The sequence below is a fragment of the Mytilus galloprovincialis genome, chromosome 4 (assembly GCF_965363235.1).
Source record: "Mytilus galloprovincialis chromosome 4, xbMytGall1.hap1.1, whole genome shotgun sequence".
In the NCBI taxonomy this organism is placed as follows: domain Eukaryota; kingdom Metazoa; phylum Mollusca; class Bivalvia; order Mytilida; family Mytilidae; genus Mytilus; species Mytilus galloprovincialis.
Genome location: NC_134841.1, coordinates 68,723,070 through 68,740,186, shown reverse-complemented (window position 1 = coordinate 68,740,186; position 17,117 = coordinate 68,723,070). Strand labels below are relative to the sequence as shown.

At 33.2% G+C, this 17,117-nt stretch overlaps 1 protein-coding gene across 1 annotated transcript in view; it reads left to right on the top strand.

Moving 5' to 3' along the window:
* LOC143073743 (uncharacterized) overlaps positions 1-17,117 on the top strand; it is a 92,591-nt gene that overhangs the window by 4,642 nt on the left and 70,832 nt on the right. The window contains exons 3-7 of the mRNA XM_076249501.1: positions 1,286-1,588; positions 5,793-5,906; positions 6,557-6,673; positions 10,308-10,610; positions 14,726-14,839. Coding sequence (XP_076105616.1) covers positions 1,411-1,588; positions 5,793-5,906; positions 6,557-6,673; positions 10,308-10,610; positions 14,726-14,839 — 826 coding nt within the window. The 5' untranslated portion in view covers positions 1,286-1,410. The remainder of the gene's footprint in view (positions 1-1,285; positions 1,589-5,792; positions 5,907-6,556; positions 6,674-10,307; positions 10,611-14,725; positions 14,840-17,117) is intronic.

The window sequence follows — 17,117 nt, the reverse complement described above, 5'->3', positions numbered from 1 at the left end:
ATTATGGTATACAAATGTCCGGTGTCTGTCCGTCCGTCCGTCTGTCCGTCCGTCCGTCTGTCTGTCCGTCTGTCCGGCGTAAACATGTCGCACCGTAACTTGAGAACGACTTATCCAAATCTCATGAAACTTAAAATAGTTGTTTCTTATGATGGTCAAATGATCTGTATACTTTTTGGTGAAAATAAGATTTAAACTTTTTGAGTTACGGCACTTTGTAACTAAAACAGGGGTGTGTTTTTTTTCACATGTCGCACCGTATCTCAAAAACGTTTCTTGATTATTGCTTAAAACTTTACACACTTCTTAGTTATATTAATCTCAATATCTGTATACTTTTTGGTGATGATTCAAAATTTCATTTTTGAGTTTTTGAGTATTTTATAAAAAAGGGGGAGGGTTTTTTTACATGTCGCGCCGTATCTCAAAAACGATTTATGATTATTGCTTAAAACTTTACACACTTCTTTGTTATATTAATCTAAAGATCTGTATACTTTTTGGTGATGATTCAAAATTTCATTTTTGAGTTATTGAGTATTTTGTAAAAAAGGGGGAGGTTTTTTTTACATGTCGTGCTGTATCTCAAAAACGATTTATGATTATTGCTTAAAACTTTACACACTTCTTTGTTATATTAATTTAAAGATCTGTATACTTTTTGGTGATGACTCAAAATTTTATTTTTGAGTTATTGAGTATTTTGTAAAAAAGGGGAGGTTTTTTTTTTACATGTCGCACCGTATCTCAAAAACAATTTATGATTATTGCTTGAAACTGTACACACTTCTTTGTTATACTAATTTAAAGATCTGTATAATTTTTGGTTTGATTCAAAATTTTATTTTAGTGATATTTGTAAAAAAAAACAGGGTGGGGGGGGGGGGGGGGTTTCACATGTCCCGCCGTGTCTCAAAAACAATAAATGGTTATTGCTTAAAACTTCCTCAGAAACTATTTATGATTATTACATAAAACTACACAAGACGTCGGGCGTATCATGCGCTCATGGCGCAGCTGTTTATTTAATTTAGTTATTAGGGTATCTTATACTATTTATTAAGATTTAAACCTTATTTTACATGATTTCCAAAACCACAGAAGATTTTAAGCAACACAGGCTCATGAGAGCTAGCCTCTAATTTTAAACAAAAATTGCTATTGTTGAAGAAGATGCAGGTGAGCAAGCCCACCTTGTTAGAGACTCTAGTTCCCCTGCTTCATACTTATGTGTTTGAATTTAAGATAAGAAATCAACTAAATATTTAATCTCCATTTACAACAGAGGTACCACAAGCACCTGCAAATTTGAAGGTGAAGACAAGGACCAATGACAAGTTGACTTTGGAATGGACAAGGCCAAAGGCAATTGGCGATTCAAAGGTTACTGGGTACAATATTTCCCTGAAAATGGTTGATTCTGATGACTGGAAAAAGATTGGACGAGGCAGATCATTTGTCACCTCCTATACCATTAAGAATCTGAAGCTGGACAAACATTATGTATGTAGTGTCAGTGCTGAAAACAAAGTTGGTAAAGGACCAGCAGCAGAGGTAGAGTCTCCTGTTGTTCAACATCAAAAGCCAGGTAAATTGAAGTTCTGTCTGAGTTCATTCAAAATTAAAAGCTGAATTGGGTTTTTTTAGTTCCTGAGTGATTAAGTTAAATTTGAATTATCTGTAACTTTTAAAAGACATGATCAGAAAAGTGCAATTAACGTAAACACCAAATTAATCCAGTGTTATTATCATTTTCTTATACTATTTTGATACCAGTTATTACTCACATGACTTGATCAATAAAAAAAATCTCCATTGAAAATATGGGGAAAAAATATTATATTATGTTCTAACTTTCTCATTCAAAGTTTAGGAATTTTGTTTTTAGCTCACCTGGCTTAAAGGGCCAAGTGAGCTTTTCTCATCACTTGGCGTTCGTCATTGTCGGCGTAACTTTTCACATTTTGAACATCTTCTAGGGAACCACTGAATGAAATGGAACCAAACATAGCATGAATGATCCTTATGAGGTGTTGACCAAGTGTTGTTACTTTGTAGCTGATCCATTATCCAAGATGGCTGCCAGCAGGGGACTAAGTTTAACATAGGACCCTATGGAAAATACATACAAATGTCTTCTTTTAGAGAACCACTGAATGGAAAGAAACCAAACATAGCATGAATGTTCTTTATGAGATGCCTACCAAGTGTTGTTACTTTGTAACCAATCCATCATCCAAGATGGCCACTAACAGGGGACTTAGTGTAACATAAGACCCTATATATATATGGGAAATACATACAAATGTCTCCTTTTAGTGAACCACTGATAGGAATGAAACCAAACAGCATGAATGTTCCTTATGAGATGCTTACTAAGTGTTGTTACTTTGTAGCAGATCCATCATCTATTAGATGGCTGCCAGCAGAGGACTTAGTTAAACTTAGTACCCTATGGGAAATACTTACAAATGTCTTCTTTTAGAAAACCACTAAATGGAATGAAACCAAACATAGCATGAATGTTCCTTATGAGGTGTTGACCAAGTGTTCTCAGGCCTCTTCAATAAAAAAAATTTCAACTTGTCCTGTAGGACAAGCACATACCAAAATTTACTTGCCCGAATGAAATTGTTACTTGTCCAAAAAATTTCTATTAAAAATAACCTTTTTTACATTTTTAGTTGATTAAAGGAACAAAACGAATTTAAACAATATAACAGAATTTGATGTATTTTTTTTAAAATACTTTTCAAAAATATGAGTCAAGTACAACTGCGAAGCTAGTCATATTACAGGAATTAGGTTCTAGTTTCCATCAATGCTAGTCTCATCAGACTCTAATCATGAGTCACTATCTGATAGGCCTGAACACTCATTGGATTTGTATTCTGTTTGGTGTTTTTTTAAGTTTTGTGAATTTAATGGTAAATAAAAAAAAATATTTTTGTGAAAAAATTACTGGTATGGTATTTATTATAAGGAACAGAATAAGGTAGAAAAATGAGGTACTGATTTGTCTTGGTCCTGAAATGTCTCCTGCCTTGTCAAACTGTCTATCAATCATGTCTTCTAAATATGTCTCCTACGGTGCCAAACTGTCTCTTAAACAATTGGTACAAAGCGTATCATTGATTCCGATCAGTAAGACTGTTTTCTGAGAATAGTATACCTTTTACCTGTTAAAAAGTACCTGACAAAGAACCAGTTAAAAATTATCGATTGCAAGTAAACATGTTGAAGAAAAAGGTTTTGCATTTGAATAAGCAGAATACAGAAACATGTCAAATTAATATTTGTTTTCTTGTTTTTGTTTATAATAAATTACTTTGTTCATCAAAGTTGGATTAAATTTATTTTCTGCAGAATAATTGTACTTGTCCCGACGGACAAGCTTGATCCAGCTTTTACTTGTCCGACCTTTTTTCTCTCTGGTACCGCACAATCGGACAAGCGTTATTGTCGAGGCCTGGTTCTTACTTTGAAACCGATCCATTTTATAAGATGGCCACAAGCAGGGACCTAGTTTAATATAGATCCCTATGGGAAATACATACAAATGTCTTCTTTTGAAGAACCACTGAATGTAATGAAACAAAATTTATCATGAATGTTCCTTATGAGGTACTAAACAATGTGTTGTTATTTTGTAGCCGTTCCATTATTCAAGATTGCCGCCATTGGGGGACTTATTTTAACATGGGATCCTATGGGAATTACATACAAATGTCTTCTTTGTGGGACCTAGTTTAATATAGATCCCTATGGGAAATACATACAAATGTCTTCTTTTGAAGAACCACTGAATGGAATGAAACAAAATTTATCATGAATGTTCCTTATGAGGTACTAAACAATGTGTTGTTATTTTGTAGCTGTTCCATTATTCAAGATTGCCGCCATTGGGGGACTTATTTTAACATGGGATCCTATATGGGAATTACTTACAAATGTCTTCCTTAAGAGAACTAATGATCAAACATAACAATATTAAATCAAATTTGGCCTAAAACATCATTATAAGTATCTGTTACAATTTTTAATTTACATTTTTATACCCCCGCTTTAAAAAAGGGGGGGTATACTGTTTTACCTCTGTCTATCAGTCCGTCCATCAGTCCGTCCGTCAGTCAGTCTGTCCCATGAAACTTTTGTCACATTTTTCTCAGGAACTACACATCCACCCTTTCTGTAATTTGGTATCAACATTTATATATGTCAGCCATACTGTGTGATGCGTTTTCAGATTCATCACTTGACAACTTCCTGTTTACCAAACACTTGTCTGATTTTACACATGATAGCCAAGTTTAAAATTTTCGTCACATTTTTCTCAGGAACTACAATACAAGGATTTCTGAAATTTGGTTTCAGGATTTATATAAGTCAGCTATACCGTGTGATGCGTTTTCAGATTCATCACTTGACAACTTCCTGTTAACCGAACACTTGTATGATTTTACACATGATAACCAAGTTAAAAATTTTCGTCACATTTTTCTCAGGAACTACAATACAAGGATTTCTGAAATTTGGTTTCAGGATTTTTATAAGTCAGCTATACTGTGTGATGCGTTTTCAGATTCATCACTCGACAACTTCCTGTTTACCGAACACTTGCATATTTTTACACTATTAGTATTATCCACTTGAGGCGGGGGTATCATCAGTGAGCAGTAGCTCGCAGTTTCACTTGTTAATATTATTTCAAAATTCCAAGTATAGAATCAGGTGAGCTCTTGAGATTCTCTAGTTTATATATGGTTCAAAACATTTTTGGATTGATTTTGGAAGTTATGGTCCAAACTCTTGTCCATGTTGTTGTTAGCATCGGTGTAAGTATAAATATGATCTTTCTGAAACTGCTTATTTAAATTTTTCAGCCATTTTTTTGTGTGAGTTCCTACTACTGTCCCACTATAACATAGTCTTTTATGTGTACTTTTTGTGTTGAATACTTTTATTCCCAACCTACGTTCGTCCCTGTCCTGCTTCAGGTTAAATCTTTTTGTCAAGGTAGTTTTTGATGAAGCTAAGGTCCAGTCAACTTGAAACTTAGTACACCTGTACCTATATATGGTATGATCTTTCTAATTTTAATGCCAAATTAGATTTTTACCCAATTTCATGGTCCATTGAATATGGTAAATAATGTGCGAGTGGGGCATCTGTGTACTTTGGACACATTCTTGTTTTCAGGCAGTTGTGCAGTGCAAAACTATATGTATCAACTGGTTGTTTTAAGTGAATGTACCTATGTGTAGTTACAAGTTGGGCTAATTTGCTGATAACAGAATCAATATTTATACCAAATAAAACAATATTTAAAGATTTAATTACAGTGTTAAATAGGTAACCTTAAAAATATGAACATAAGTTATAAGTATAACAACCTGATAATGAACGTTATGAAGTATAACAAAGATGAACAATTCAACAAATGTCATAAGTATAACAAACATGAACAATTCAACATATGTCACAAGTATAACAAACATGAACAATTCCACATATGTCATAAGTATAACAAACTTGAACAATTCAACATATGTCATAAGTATAACAAACATGAACAATTCAACATATGTCACAAGTATAACAAACATGAACAATTCCACATATGTCATAAGTATAACAAACTTGAACAATTCAACATATGTCATAAGTATAACAAACATCAGGTTGTTGATTTTAAGGGTATTTATCATTATACTATAGTTAATCTATCATATTATCATGATTATTGTTCAAAATTCAGGCCATACTGGTAATTTAGAACTTTTTTTTTACAGTGAAAGCTATTGAGAAAGCCAGAACAAGCAAACAATCTATCAAAGATAAGAAAGAAAATAAAGCGCTATATAGTGATGTAGTCAAAAAGAATTTAACTAGCAGACCAACAACAGGTAAAAAATGATTGAGAAAATTTAAGTAAATGGGCTTAAATAAGTTATATTTGAATATGCCTAGTCATATTCACTCTGCTAGTTCAAGATAAAGGACCAGTAATGACCCATCAAATTGTGCAATCAAAAAGACATCAAAATTTTCATAGGGAAGAGTGAAAAAAGGACATATGTTACATGATATAGATATGTTTGAAAATTATAAAGTTATGTAAAATATATAGAAAAAAGACTTGATTAACTCACATTACTGTTGGACAATTTTCTCATTTTTTATAAGCAGTAGAAAAACATTCTCAGTCAAATTGGTACCGTTTAGTTATTGTTATTTTCAATAAGTCGCTTCTAAATAAACTGAAGTTATTGATCTTAAAAGAAAATATATCTTTTTTATTCCTTTTGTCTTATTTTTTTTTTAAGAATCATAGAAATATATACATGTAGAAAGCAAATGTTAATAGGCAAAATGATCAAAAAGTCAAGATCTAAAACAAATAAGTGAACATTCCCAAAATTGTCAGTTGGCCCTTTATTGAAGTTATTGTCCTAAATAACTTTTTTATTATCAGCTTTTTGCATTTTTGCCTATTATTTTGAAAATAGTTGTATCAGTGAAGACATTTGTGTGTCAACAAACTCTTGTTTTACAGTGAAATCTATTGGGAAAGCCAGCCCTAGCCAACCATCATTCAAGAATAAGAAAGGAGGAAATAAAGTATTATATTGTGATAAATTTAAAAGGAATTTAACAAGTCGACCAATAGCAGGTAACAACTATTTGAGTAAAATGTGTTTTTAAAGGATTAGAAAATTCTGCTTGGGATGAATGTAGCTATACAGTCAAACCTGCACTAATGGTCACATTGTTTCAACAGTCAATTGCAACCAATGGTGGCTTTCAAATCTTTCCTCTTTTTTACTCTATATTATTTTACGTATAGAAAGATAGAAAGCAAATTTGTGCATTAGGGTCTATTAAGGTATTTTGAGAGGCCGAAAGAAGGGAGGGGTTTACTATAGAACCCTATGGGATTTTAATTTCGAAAATTTTCAAATGAATATAACTTGTAAACTTTAAGTGATAAACACACACAGTCTTCAGAAATGATCATAGGACAATAAAACAAATCACATGAAATAAAGGGGGAATCCCTGGGGGTCATTCCCATCCCCTTAATATTTGAGAATATGCTATTATCTTGTAAACAGTCCAAATCCCCACCCCTAAACCATATATATTCTTGAATGAGATGATAAAACAAATTTAATGAAATAAAAGAGAAGTCCCTGGGGGTCACCCCACCCCATTCAATTTGAGAATATGCTATTATAATGTAAACGGTCCAGATCCCCAGCCCTAAACCATATATATTCTTGTAGGGGACAATAAAACAAATGAAAAGAAATAAAAGGGAAGTCCCTAGGGGGTCACTCCACCCCCTGTTGTTTGAAAACTTGTAAACGGTCCATATCCCCAACCATAAACCATATATATTCTTGTATGGAACAATAAAACACATCAAATGAAATAATATAGGGAGAGTCTATGGGGGTTACCCCCACCCCGTTACAATCATCATTAAGGTATCTTGGTAAAAAAATGTGTTAGATGATCCAGCCTGCCAACCAAGATGACAGACATGGCTAAAAAATGGACATAGGAGTAAAATGCATTTTTTTGTAAACAATTAAACTAAAGCACTTAGAGCAAATCTGACATGGGATAGAAATGATCATCAGATTAAGATCTATTAACCCTGAAAAATTAAGACTAATCAGACAACCCCTTGTTTTGAATTTAGAATTTTTGAAATACTAAGGCTTTTCTACCTCAGGCATAGATTGCCTTGGCTGTATTTGGCAAAACTTTTGGAAATTTTGGTCCTCAATGCTCTTCAACTTTTTACTTTATTTGGCCTTTTTAACTTTTTAGGAAAAAAGGAAATGTGAGCTTTTGCCATCACTTGGCGTCCGTCGTCTTCCGTCCGTCCGTTGTCTTCTGTCCGTCCGTCCGTCATCGTCGTCCGTCCGTCGTAAACTATTTCAAAGATCTCCTCTGAAACTACTGAACCAATTCAAACCAAACTTCATCTGATTGATGCCTAGGGTATCTAGAATAAAGTTTGTGTTTTAATTCCCATTTCATCAAAAAACATGGCCACCATGGCTAAAAATAGAACATAGGGGTTAAATGCAGTTTTTAGCTTATAACTCAAAAACCAATTGAAAGCATTTAGAGCAAATCTGACAGGGGGTAAAATTGTTTATCAGGTCAAGATCTATCTGCCCTGAAATTTTCAGATGAATCGGACAACCCGTTGTTAGGTTGCTGCCCCTGAATTGGTAATTTTAAGGAAATTTTGCTGTTTTTGGTTATTATCATGAATATTATTATAGATAGAGATACAATGTAAACAGCAAAAATGTTCAGCAAAGTAAGATTTACAAATAAGTCAACATGATCGAAATTGTCATTTGACCCCTTTAGGAGTTATGGCCCTTTATAGTCAATTTTTAACCATTTTCCGTAGATCTTAGTTATCTTTTACAAAAATCTTCTGTGAAACTACTGGGTCAAATTGAACCAAACTTGGCAACAATCATCATTGGGGTAACTTGTTTAAAAATTGTGTCGGTTGACCCGGCCAACCAACCAAGATGGCCACCATGGCTAAAAATAGAACATAGGGGTTAGATCAGTTTTTGGCTTATAACTCAAAAACCAAAGCATTTAGAGCAAATCTGACATGAGGTTAAATGGTTTATCAGGTCAAGATCTATCTGCCCTGAAATTTTCAGATGAATCAGACAACTGATTGTTAGGTTGCTGCCTTTGAATTGGTTATTTTAAGGAAATTTTGCTGTTTTTGGTTATTATCATGAATATTATTATAGATAGAGATAAACTGTAAACAGCAAAAATGTTCAGCAAAGTAAGATTCACAAATAAGTCAACATGACCGAAATGGTCAGTTGACCCCTTTAGGAGTTATTGCCCTTTATAGTCAATTTTGAACCATTTTCCGTAAATCTTAGTTATCTTTTACAAAAATCTTCTCCTCTGAAACTACTGGGCCATATTTAACCAAACATGGCCAAAATTATTATTAGGGTATCTAGTTTAAAAATTGTGTCTGGTGACCCGGCTTACCAACCAAGATGGCCACCATGGCTAAAAATAGAACATAGGGGGTAAAATGCAGTTTTTAGCTTATAACTCAAAAACCAAAGCATTTAGAGCAAATCTGACATGGGGGTAAAATTGTTTATCAGGTCAAGATATATCTGCCCTGAAATTTTCAGATGAATCAGACAACTGATTGTTAGGTTGCTGCCTTTGAATTGGTTATTTTAAGGAAATTTTGCTGTTTTTGGTTATTATCATGAATATTATTATAGATAGAGATAAACTGTAAACAGCAATAATGTAATGCTTGGGGTATACAATGTTTTTTTTATACTTTCATCATAAATTATATTATGAACACGAGACAAACGAGACATTTCAGTGTGTCCACTCTTGTTTTTGCTTTTGAAGAAGATATGACAGAATCGAAGAACCATTTATATAAATTGAAAACCCAAAATAATCATTGATGGAAGATTTAAGCAAAAAATTTAAGGTGAGAGATGCAGGGTCTTGAGAGCCTCTTGTTTGGATTAGAGCGTCACTGATGAGTCTTTTGTAGACGAAACGTGTGTCTGGGGTATATACAAAATTTAGTCCTGGTATCTATGATGAGTTTATTTTGTTGGATATAACTGCCCCTGAATTTGTAATTTTAAGGAAATTAAGCAGTTTTTGGTTATTATCTAATATCTTATTATAGACAAAGATAATGTATATAAGATCTAAAAATATGTTGATATGACAAAGATATTCAATTGACCCCTTAAATTGTATTGCTTTATAAAGTGAATTTCGCAATTTTTTCTTTTACCAAAATATTCTCTAGTTAATCTACAGGGCCAATTAGAATAAAACTAAGCCACAATGCCATCCAACTAACATGGCAATCTATTCGAATAAAGTACAAAAGTACACAGGGATTTATTATTGAGGTGTAAGGGAAAATTGTTAAATAATGATAAGGGGTCTTCAGTAAGTATTGTCTAAGTCGAGATACTAGTGGGATAACCTTTTTTAATTTAGTTATTAGGGTATCTTATACTATTTATTAAGATTTAAACCTTATTTTACATGATTTCCAAAACCACAGAAGATTTTAAGCAACACAGGCTCATGAGAGCTAGCCTCTAATTTTAAACAAAAATTGCTATTGTTGAAGATGCAGGTGAGAAAGCCCACCTTGTTAGAGACTCTAGTTCCCCTGCTTCATACTTATGTGTTTGAATTTAAGATAAGAAATCAACTAAATATTTAATCTCCATTTACAACAGAGGTACCACAAGCACCTGCAAATTTGAAGGTGAAGACAAGGACCAATGACAAGTTGACTTTGGAATGGACAAGGCCAAAGGCAATTGGCGATTCAAAGGTTACTGGGTACAATATTTCCCTGAAAATGGTTGATTCTGATGACTGGAAAAAGATTGGACGAGGCAGATCATTTGTCACCTCCTATACCATTAAGAATCTGAAGCTGGACAAACATTATGTATGTAGTGTCAGTGCTGAAAACAAAGTTGGTAAAGGACCAGCAGCCGAGGTAGAGTCTCCTGTTGTTCAACATCAAAAGCCAGGTAAATTGAAGTTCTGTCTGAGTTCATTCAAAATTAAAGGCTGAATTGGGTTTTTTTAATTCCTGAGTGATTAAGTTAAATTTAAATTATCTGTAACTTTTAAAAGACATGATCAGAAAAGTGCAATTAACATAAACACCAAATTAATCCAGTGTTATCATTTTCTTGCACTATCTTGATACCAGTTTTTTTACTCGCATGACTTGATCAATAAATAAAAAATCTCCATTGATAATATGGGAAAACAATATTATATTATGTTCTAACTTTCTCATTCAAAGTTTAGGAATTTTGTTTTTAGCTCACCTGGCTCAAAGGGCCAAGTGAGCTTTTCTCATCACTTGGCGTTCGTCATTGTCGACATTTTGAACATCTTCTAGAGAACCACTGAATGAAATGGAACCAAACATAGCATGAATGATCCTTATGAGGTATTGACCAAGTGTTACTACTTTGTAACGGATCCATCATCCAAGATGGCTGCCTGGGGGGAATTAAGTTTAACATAGGACCATATGGGAAATACATACAATTGTCTTCTTTTAGAGAACCGTTGAACGGAAAGAAAACCAAACATGGCATGAATGTTTTTTATCAGATGCTGACCCAGTGTTGATACTTTGTAGCTGGTCCATCATCCAAGATGGCCACTAGCAGGGGACTTAGTTTAACATAGTTCCCTATGGGAAATCCATACAAGTGTCTTCTTTTGAAGAACCACTGAATGGAATGAAACCAAACATAGCATGAATGTTCCTTATGAGATATATAGATGCTTACTAAGTGTTGTTACTTTGTAGCTGATCCATCATCTAAGATGGCTGACTTAGTTTAACATATTACCTATGGGAAATACATGCAAATGTCTTCTTTTAGAGAACCACTAAATGGAATGAAACCAAACATAGCATGAATGTTCCTTATGAGGTGCTGACCAAGTGTTCTTACTTTGTAGCCTATCCATTATATAAGATGGCGGCCAGCAGGGACTTAGTTTAACATAGGACCCTATGGGAAATACATACAAATGTCTTCTTAGAGAAGCAAGGAATGGAATGAAATCAAACATGGCATGAATGTTCCTTATGAGGTGCTGACCAAGTGTTCTTACTTTGTAGCCGATCAATTATATAAGATCAGGCTGCCAGCAGGGACTTAGTTTAACATAGGACCCTATGGGAAATACATACAAATGTCTTCTTAGAGAAGCAAGGAATGGAATGAAATCAAACATGGCATGAATGTTCCTTATGAGGTGCTGACCAAGTGTTCTTACTTTGTAGCCGATCCATTATCCAAGATGGCCACCAGGGGGCGGGACCTTGTTTAACATAGGACCCTATGGGAAATCCATACAAATGTCTTCTTTTGAAGAACCACTGAATGGAATGAAACCAAATGTATCATGAATGTTCCTTATGAGGTACTAAACAAAGTGTTGTTACTTTGTAGCCGTTCCATTATTCAAGATGGCCACCAACGGGGGACTTAGTTTAATATGGGATCCTATGGGAAATACATACAAATGTCTTCTTTAAGAGAACTACTGATCAAACATAACAATATTTAATCAAATTTGGCCTAAAACATCATTTTAAGTATCTGTTACAATTTTTTCACAGTTTTTAATATTTTTTTCAAAATCCCAAGTATAGAATCAGGTGAGCGACACAGGCTCTTGTGAGCCTTTAGTTTATATATGGTTCAAAACATTTTTGGATTGATTTTGGAAGTTATGGTCCAAATTGTTGTTAGCATTGGTGTCAGCTTATAATTTAGCTATAAGACCATTGGTTTCTGGATAATAACTTTAGTATTAGTAAATAGAAATATATGAAATTTTAACACGAGGTTTGAAATCATAAAAGGAAGGCTGGGATTTATTTGGGGGGTTTTGGTTCCAACAGTTAATGTATAAAGGGCCAAAAAAGGGCAAAAATAAGCATTTTTATAGTATCCAGACAATACCTGAATGTAAGTATAATTATGATCTTTCTGAAACTGCTAATACCCCAGTCCTACTAGGCCATGCTCGCACTAGATCGCAGTAGGGTTGTATCATGGTCGTGGTGAGGTCTTCAAGATCGTGATGAGCGTGGCCAACTTTGAACATGTTCAAAATAATCGTGGTGCAGTCGTGGCCAAATCAGGTCGTAGTAGAAGCGTAGTGAAAGCGCACTAAGATCGTAGTAAGATCGCAAAGGTCGCTGTACCATCGTAGTGAGAGCGTAGCGAAAGCGTGATTCTATTCGGAGAAACTGCGCTACGATCTCATTGCGACGTTATTACGACTTTACTACGATCATCACGTTCTCACCGTGACCAAACTACGCTTCCACTACGACTATACCACACTGTTTACGACCATAGTACGATTCTAGCACGCCCTTGCCGTCCTCATCACGCTCTTCTCACGACCTGACTACGTTCATACTACGACCATTATTCTCATTGTCATTTTCCAATAAAATATATTAATTTTCTCCAGGGTTTGTTTGTCTGTATGTAATTGGGACTTCTTGTCCATTTTCTCTAACGGTTCAACCATGCTTCTTGTTTTCATATTGATTAGACCGTTGGTTTTCCCGTTTGAACAGTTTTACACTAGCAATTTTTGGGGCCTTTTATATCTTGCTGTTCGGTGTAAGCCAAGGCTCCGTGTTGAAGGTCGTATCTTGGCCTATAATTGTTACTTTTAAAAATTGTTACTTGGATTGAGAGTTGTCTCATTGGCACTCATACCACATCGTGGTAAGAACGTGCTATAATCGCAGTAGAAGTGTGGTAAGATCGTGTTGCAATTGGATAACTTGTGGTATGGTCGTAGTGAGAATGTGATGAGCGTAGAAAGATCTTGATAAGCGTAGTATGGTCGCAGAATAAGCGCGGTGAGAACGTGTTATAATCGTAGCGGGATCGTTGAAGAAGCGTAATGAGGACGTAGTAGCATCGTGAAAGCAACAAAAATTTACATTTTTATGCCGCTCATACCGCGACCGTACCACGATCTGAATTTAATTTAGATCGCGGTGAGTGTGGTGAGATCGTGGTCTAGTGGGACTGAGGCTTAATTTAAATTTTTCAGCTATTTTTTTTGTGTGAGTTGCTACTACTGTCCCACTATAACATAGCTCTTTTCTGTGTACTTTTTGTGTTGAATACTTTTATGCTCTACCTACGCTCATCCCTGTCCTGCTTCAGGTAAAAAAAAATTTGTCAAGGTAGTTTTTGTCTATTATGAAGCTGAAGTCCAATCAACTTGAAACTTAGTACAGTTGTTGCTTATGATATGATCTTTCTAATTTTTTAGCCAAATTATACTTTGAACCTCAATTTGACGGTCCACTGAACATATAAAATGAAAGTGCTAGTTTCAGGTGAAAGTTTTTGGTCAAGGTAGTTTTTGATGATTCAATCAACTTGAAACTTAGTATCATCTTTCTAATTTTAATCCCAAATTCGATTTTTTACCCAATTTTATGGTCCATTGAATACGGAAAATAATGTGCGAGTGGGGCATCTGTGTACTTTGGACACATTCTTGTTTTCAGGCAGTTGTGCAGTGCAAAACTATATGTATCAACTGGTTGTTTTACAGTGAAAGTACCTAGCTATGTGTAGTTACAAGTTGGTCTAATTTGCTGATAACAAAATCAATATTTATACCAAATATAACAATATTTAAAGATTTAATTACAGTGTTAAATAGGTAACCTTGAAAATATGAACATAAGTTATAAGTATAACAACCTGATAATGAACATAAGTTATAAGTATATATATAACAACCTGATAATGAACATAAGTATAACAAACATGAACAATTCAACAAATGTCACTAGTATAACAAACATATACAATTCAACAAATGTCATAGTTATAACGAACATGAACAATTCCACATATGTCACAAGTATAACAACAAACATGAACAATTCAACATATGTCATAAGTATAACAAACATGAACAATTCAACATATGTCATAAGTATAACAAACATCAGGTTGTTTATTTTAAGAGTGTTTATTGTTATACTATAGTTAATCTATCATATTATTATGAGTATTGTTAAAGATTCAGGCCTTACTGGTAATTTAGAACTTTTGTTTTACAGTGAAAGCTATTGAGAAAGCCAGAACAAGCAAACAATCTATCAAGGAAAAGAAAGAAAATGAAGCGCTATATAGTGATGTAGTGAAAAAGAATTTAACTAGCAGACAAACAACAGGTAAAAAATTATTGAGAAAATTTAAATAAATGGGCTTAAATAAGTTATATTTGAATATGCCTAGTCATATTCACTCTGCTAGTTCAAGATAAAGGACCAGTAATGACCCATCAAATTTTGCAATCAAAAAGACATCAAAATTTTCATAGGGAAAAGGGAAAGAAGGACATATGTTACATGATATAGATATATTTGAAATACATAAAGTTATGTAAAATATATAGAAAAAGACTTGATTACCTAATATATTTTAAAGATTGGACTTTTAACTAAGGCCAAAAACTTGAAGAAAAAAAAGATATATCATTTCTCACTGTCTAAGGAATCCAGTGAAGTAAAACAATGTTAGGCTTATCTGAAAAAGCATCAAAATTTGCAACAAATTTATATTTCCTTTATATACTTTCGTAGCAATGAATTTACAGATGATGAATTTTTCCGATGTTCGATGTTGTTTTAATTTTGCAGTTTTAGAATGTTTGCTCCTCTACTTTATGAATTTTTGCCAGATTTTCGGAATCCTCTGGTTTTATCCTTGTATTGCCATTAAAAATTTTGCCCATTAACCCCTACTTTTCTATTCATAATTTTGTTACATAAAGTTCAAAAAGCCATATTTCAAAATCTTATAAAATCGTTGTTATTTTTTCATAGTTTTTGAACCAAAAAAGGTGTCAATGTTAAATGTATGAAAAATCTAGAGAGAATTATTTCCCGCCAAATTTTCTATGGCTTATATCTCGAAAACAAGCACACGGACCCTCCATTTTTTCTGCTTTTATTTTTTCTTTATTTATATACTATCAATTCATAACAGTCTTTTAAAAAGCTTGTTATTTTTAAACAGAGTAGCAAACATCCTTAATTATGGAAGATTTCAAAATCTTGATAAATGCAAGTATGTCACTAAAAATGATGGGTTAATAGAAATACAACTATTGTTTGTGCTTTTGAAAAAAAAAGGTATAATGCACTGGTGCAGTGAATGTAAACATGGTATCAGTATATAGCTGGGCTGTTAAACATTTTTTACTGACATAACTGTTGGACAATTTTCTCATTTTTTATAAGCAGAAGAACATTCTCAGTTAAATTGGTACAGCTTAGTTATTGTGACAACTATAACTAGTAACTTTAAAATTATAGAACTCATAGAATACAATGAGAATATATTAGACTCTATTGAAAAACGTTTTTTAATAGTAAAAGGTAAGATTTTTTCAAAATGTTGAGATCTGCCTACTGTGCATTTACATCAAAACAGCATATTTTTATCTTTTGGATTTTTTACCCTGAAATGACAAAGTACGATTTTTTTCTTCTTCATTTTTGCTGATTATCTTGGTAACTATAATAGATGGATAGAAAATTCAATTTAATAGCAAGAATGATCAGCAGCACTAGATCCATAAATTATTAAAATGGCCAAGATCGTTAGTTGATTCTTGATTTGAGTTATTACTCTTTTCTGATGATTTTTACCAATTATATAAATAGATAGAAACTTCAAAATATTATTAAAAATGAGCAGTAAGACAAGTTCTACAAGTTAGTCAGCATTGCTGAAATTGTCAGGTGTTATTGCCCTAAAATAATATTTTTTGTGTTTTGGATTTTTTTTTATAAAAGAAAGAGAGAAATTAAACTAGTAATATGAATGGCAATACAATTTAAAAAGAGAAAAGATTATAGTCATGAATAAGGCTGTGTTCACATTGACCTAAACTCTGTGTTGTGTTAGTGTAGCTCACAAATAAACTAAACATAATTACGTTCCCATTGATAAAACTCAATGTTTACATGTAGTTTAAATCATGTTTTGTCTACATGCAGTCGATAGTCCATGTAGGCCTTGTGTAGGTTAAGTGTACACAGAACTAGGCATTCAGAACTTATAATTTTCCCATGTATATTTAAAAAAACGGTTTTTATATAAAATTTATACTTATAACACTTATTAATAAAGTTCTTTACAGAAATATTTGTCTAAACTTGATATATATATTTGTTATAAAAACACTTTATCATATGTTTAGTAGTAAATACAGTAGTTTTGAATATGTGATAAATAGCTTGCTGTTTAATCTATATCGCGCAACTTTGATGTGCACCCTTTATCGCATACCCTTTACCACACCTTTACCCTTAATCACACCCCTACTTTTTTTTTACATAGTCAGTTTTTATTTATGTAAGCTTAAGAAATATTTTTCCTCAAAAAAGGTACTGTAAAAAATACAAAACACACAAAAAAATACAACAATTAACAAAATATTTT